The sequence below is a fragment of the Castanea sativa genome, chromosome 5 (assembly GCF_040712315.1).
Source record: "Castanea sativa cultivar Marrone di Chiusa Pesio chromosome 5, ASM4071231v1".
Lineage (NCBI taxonomy): Eukaryota > Viridiplantae > Streptophyta > Magnoliopsida > Fagales > Fagaceae > Castanea > Castanea sativa.
Window position 1 is genome coordinate 76,482,515 of NC_134017.1, and position 3,686 is coordinate 76,486,200.

At 30.2% G+C, this 3,686-nt stretch overlaps 1 protein-coding gene across 1 annotated transcript; it reads right to left on the reverse strand.

The window, feature by feature from the left end:
- Positions 1-2,896: 2,896 nt before the first annotated feature.
- On the reverse strand, positions 2,897-3,484 carry LOC142635839 (inactive cytochrome P450 76AD1-like). The gene has a single exon (XM_075809907.1). It carries the CDS (start codon positions 3,482-3,484, stop codon positions 2,897-2,899), a length of 588 nt encoding a protein of 195 aa, XP_075666022.1.
- Between the last annotated feature and the right edge of the window lie 202 nt (positions 3,485-3,686).

Consider the following 3,686-nt stretch of genomic DNA (forward strand, 5'->3'; position numbering starts at 1 on the left):
AAGAATGAATTCGTTGGAACTCATTTCTTTGTGTAAACTAAATCCATCCCCCTCTTGTTCAGAGAGAGAAAACCGACACCATTTGTTTGTGATTTCTTCCATGGTAGACTAGTGTTTCCCTAAACCCCAAAAGAAAAACCCCACAAGCCCTACAGATAAACGCTGTTTATCAGAGGGGACAGAAAAGCCTTCACTAGGAAGGGACAATCGTTCTACTGTTCTTAGAGAAGTTTTGGGAGCGCCCAACGACTTTCGCTAGCAACCAGAGGGGACTATCATTCTGAAGATAGTTGCACAAGTTGCACCAATTAACGTTCTAAAATTGTGAACCTATACATGTGCACTACAAGCAAATTATGGTTATACTTGGCAAAATGGGGGTCATAAATGTGTTCATGGGGTCATAAATGTCTTTATGTAATTGTCAAAATTACGTACGATGATATATGTTGACGCCAAATTATCGATTACGATGAGGAGCTACTACATCGTCACAATAATAAGAAGCCAAGAAATATTTTACTCATTTCCTGTATGTATGAAAATTTATTATTAATTCTTTAAATAATATTCATAATTTACAGAGAAAAAAAAAAGAAAAAAAAAATTACAAAAAGTTGATACAGGTCTCTTCAGTAGTGGCTCTAGAAATTTTTGTCAGGGTGGTTATTAAGAAATTTAAATTAAACAAAATTTAATACAAATAAAACTTGAATATATTGACTTCACCAAAAAAATAAAAAGTGCAAATACATAAAGTTTTAAAATTTTCTTCTACGAATTTTTCATATTTTGAAATCGATGTATGATAGTTTTATTATTAATGTTATCGGCTATATCTTTTCAATGTACCTAACCAAATAATCACTAAGCTACTGATGTCGATCTCATTCAATTACCAACATCTTGCCTAAATAAGTAACAATAAAAAAAAAAAATACATCATCCTTTTTTATCATCTTGATAAGAACTTCATTGTAAATACTCTATTTTTTATTTTATCCTAATCATTAGCATAAAAAGATGAGACATTTTCTTATAGCCTAGGATCTAAAAGAATATTATTCAAGTCAATACAAATTTGCTTAGAAGATGAATTTTGCAATACACATGATAGCAAAAGAATGGAATAATAAGTTCATTCAGTATATTCAACTTAGCATTAAACCGTTAAATTAATCATGTTCAATAAAATATTGAGACATTATTTTAATGGATATGCATATGTACAAGATGTGTCACATGAATCCAACAAATATAACTAAAGACTAAAGAAAGTACTAACCAACTAGCTATTTGAAAATTAGCATTTTTATTGAAATAGTGATTTTAAAATATGTCTTTTGAAAACAATTTAAAACATCACAATTAAACATTTGACCTGGGCTTTCAAGCTAATTTTTTTGTTTGGGCAATTTTTGAAAATGCTATATTTACAACATTTTCACAACAAATGATAGGTGACAATTTGTTACTGGTTCTAATTTACATACCACTAAAATTACCTTTTTGTTCACCAATAACAATTTGATACTTAGGATTTATTATGAAAATGTTGTAAAAATGTTATAAACATAACGTTTCTCGTCAATTTTTGATTCATTCTTCAACTAACCAAAATTTGGGAGAGGTCAAATTTTATTTTTAATGGACTCAAATTTTTTATTTAGGATGTTCAAGTTTTTTTTTTTCTAGGGTAGTCAACAACCCATCTTGATCTAAAATTTTTATTTTATAAGGTATATAAATATTTTTTTTTCAAGTCAGGGTGGCCCTATGATCACCTTGAATTAGACTTGGCACCTCTCGTGAAATATATATATATATATATATATATACACACACACACACACGCACACACACATTGGCGGCTCCAAGATTTTTTTTCTAGGAGGGTCAGCATTAGCGGAGCTAAGAATTTATAGGGAAGTAAAAAATAAAATAAGGACTGGATTTTTTGTTTCTTTATATACTACTTCCATACAATTTAGTATACAATACAACTATATTTTACAGTAGTCTAAAAAAATTATTAGTAGTTTAAAGATTGGTAAGAGAACAACTATTGAATACATAAACAAATAGAATTAAATAACTAATTATACATTTAGTAAACCACATCTAAAAACAAAATTTATTCTATTGTCAATGCCAAGGTCCGAAAAGGGCTTTTAAAATTATTTTTTTAACGAATGAGCAAAAATTTGAACTATTTTATTTCTTATAAAATTAAATTTTCTAAGAGTAATGCTATTGACAGTTTGACACAACACTTTCACAAAAATATCGCAACAAAATCTAGATGGTAAGTAAAAAAGTTATGTTAGTTACAAATCTAGATAAAAGCCAAATACAACTTACTACTTAAAGTTTTATTATGAAAATATTGTGAAAAACAACAGTAAAATTATCATATTTAAGTTGAGTTCGGTTGGATTTAAAAAAAAAAATATAATTGTGTTCAAATTTTTATTTTAAAGGGGTCAAAAAAAAATTTATATATAATTTTGTTTTGGGGGCATTTAGGGGAGTTCATTTGAACCCTTGGGGGGTGTGTAACGCAGCCCCTATATATATATTAAGTGATTCTTTGTCTTCTTACATATCTCAAAATCAAAATATATACCTCTTTAAAAGCAAGAGTTGTTAGGACTTAATACAATATTCCACAGAGAACAAAGTTTATATTCACAATACTCAAAATTATTTATCAGAAAACTAATCTTTGAGCCTACTATTAAATATTATTATTTGTTTGTTTTTAATAGGTAAATAATGGGAAGAGAAAAGAGGAGGTGGGATTCAAATCACAGTCTATTATAGAGTAGTAAATTATATTTTTTAAGTAGAATTTTTATTTAGATATTTTCTTTGAAGCAAAGTTTTAAAGAGGTAGTCAATTACCAGAAGCAAATGTTTGATATTGAGGAGGCTTATTTCTGAATTCTTCTTCAATTAAACTGAGCAGTGAATCTAATGTATCATTGCTTGCTTTATAACCCTTTGATGAAGCTCTTAATTGGAGTCGTTGATGGATGATTCCATAAAAAATCACCAACAATTTGGAGTAATAAATCCTAGTCCTTTTGCGTACACCTTGCGGGTCAATCAAACGAAGTACTGGAAAATAATCAGCAATATTTGGCCTTCCTGCTTCTTTGGCTAAACCACACACAAGATCTCTAAAATCTTGGGACAAATTTGAGTCATATTGGGCTAAATCAATACAGAAAAGTGCGTTTGATGTGGAATTAAGGACTGTTGTGAACACTACTCGACCAATATCGATGGGTGCACCACTTTTGCAACTTTGGTTAACATGGTCAAGTAGTTCTTGTACCTTTGCTAATCGAAGGGCCTCTGTGGCATCAAGACGTTGTGGAGCAAATATTTGGGTAGCACAAGCTTTCCTAAGGTTCCTCCATTGAGAATTTACAGGAATCCAACCAATTGAAACTTTGTGATGGTCGAATACATGGGCCATATTTGCGATTCCCAATTAAACTATGGTAATTCCTGAATACTTATCAGACCTAAAATAAGGATATATGGACTTAAATGCCCCGATAGTGGTACACGTGTCTATCTATATAAGGCAGCTGGGGTTGTCCCTGAAATTGATTCAGATGCAAAAGTCAAGCGGGGCGGCCGAAGATGATATTAACCATTCGTTTAAAGATATTTTC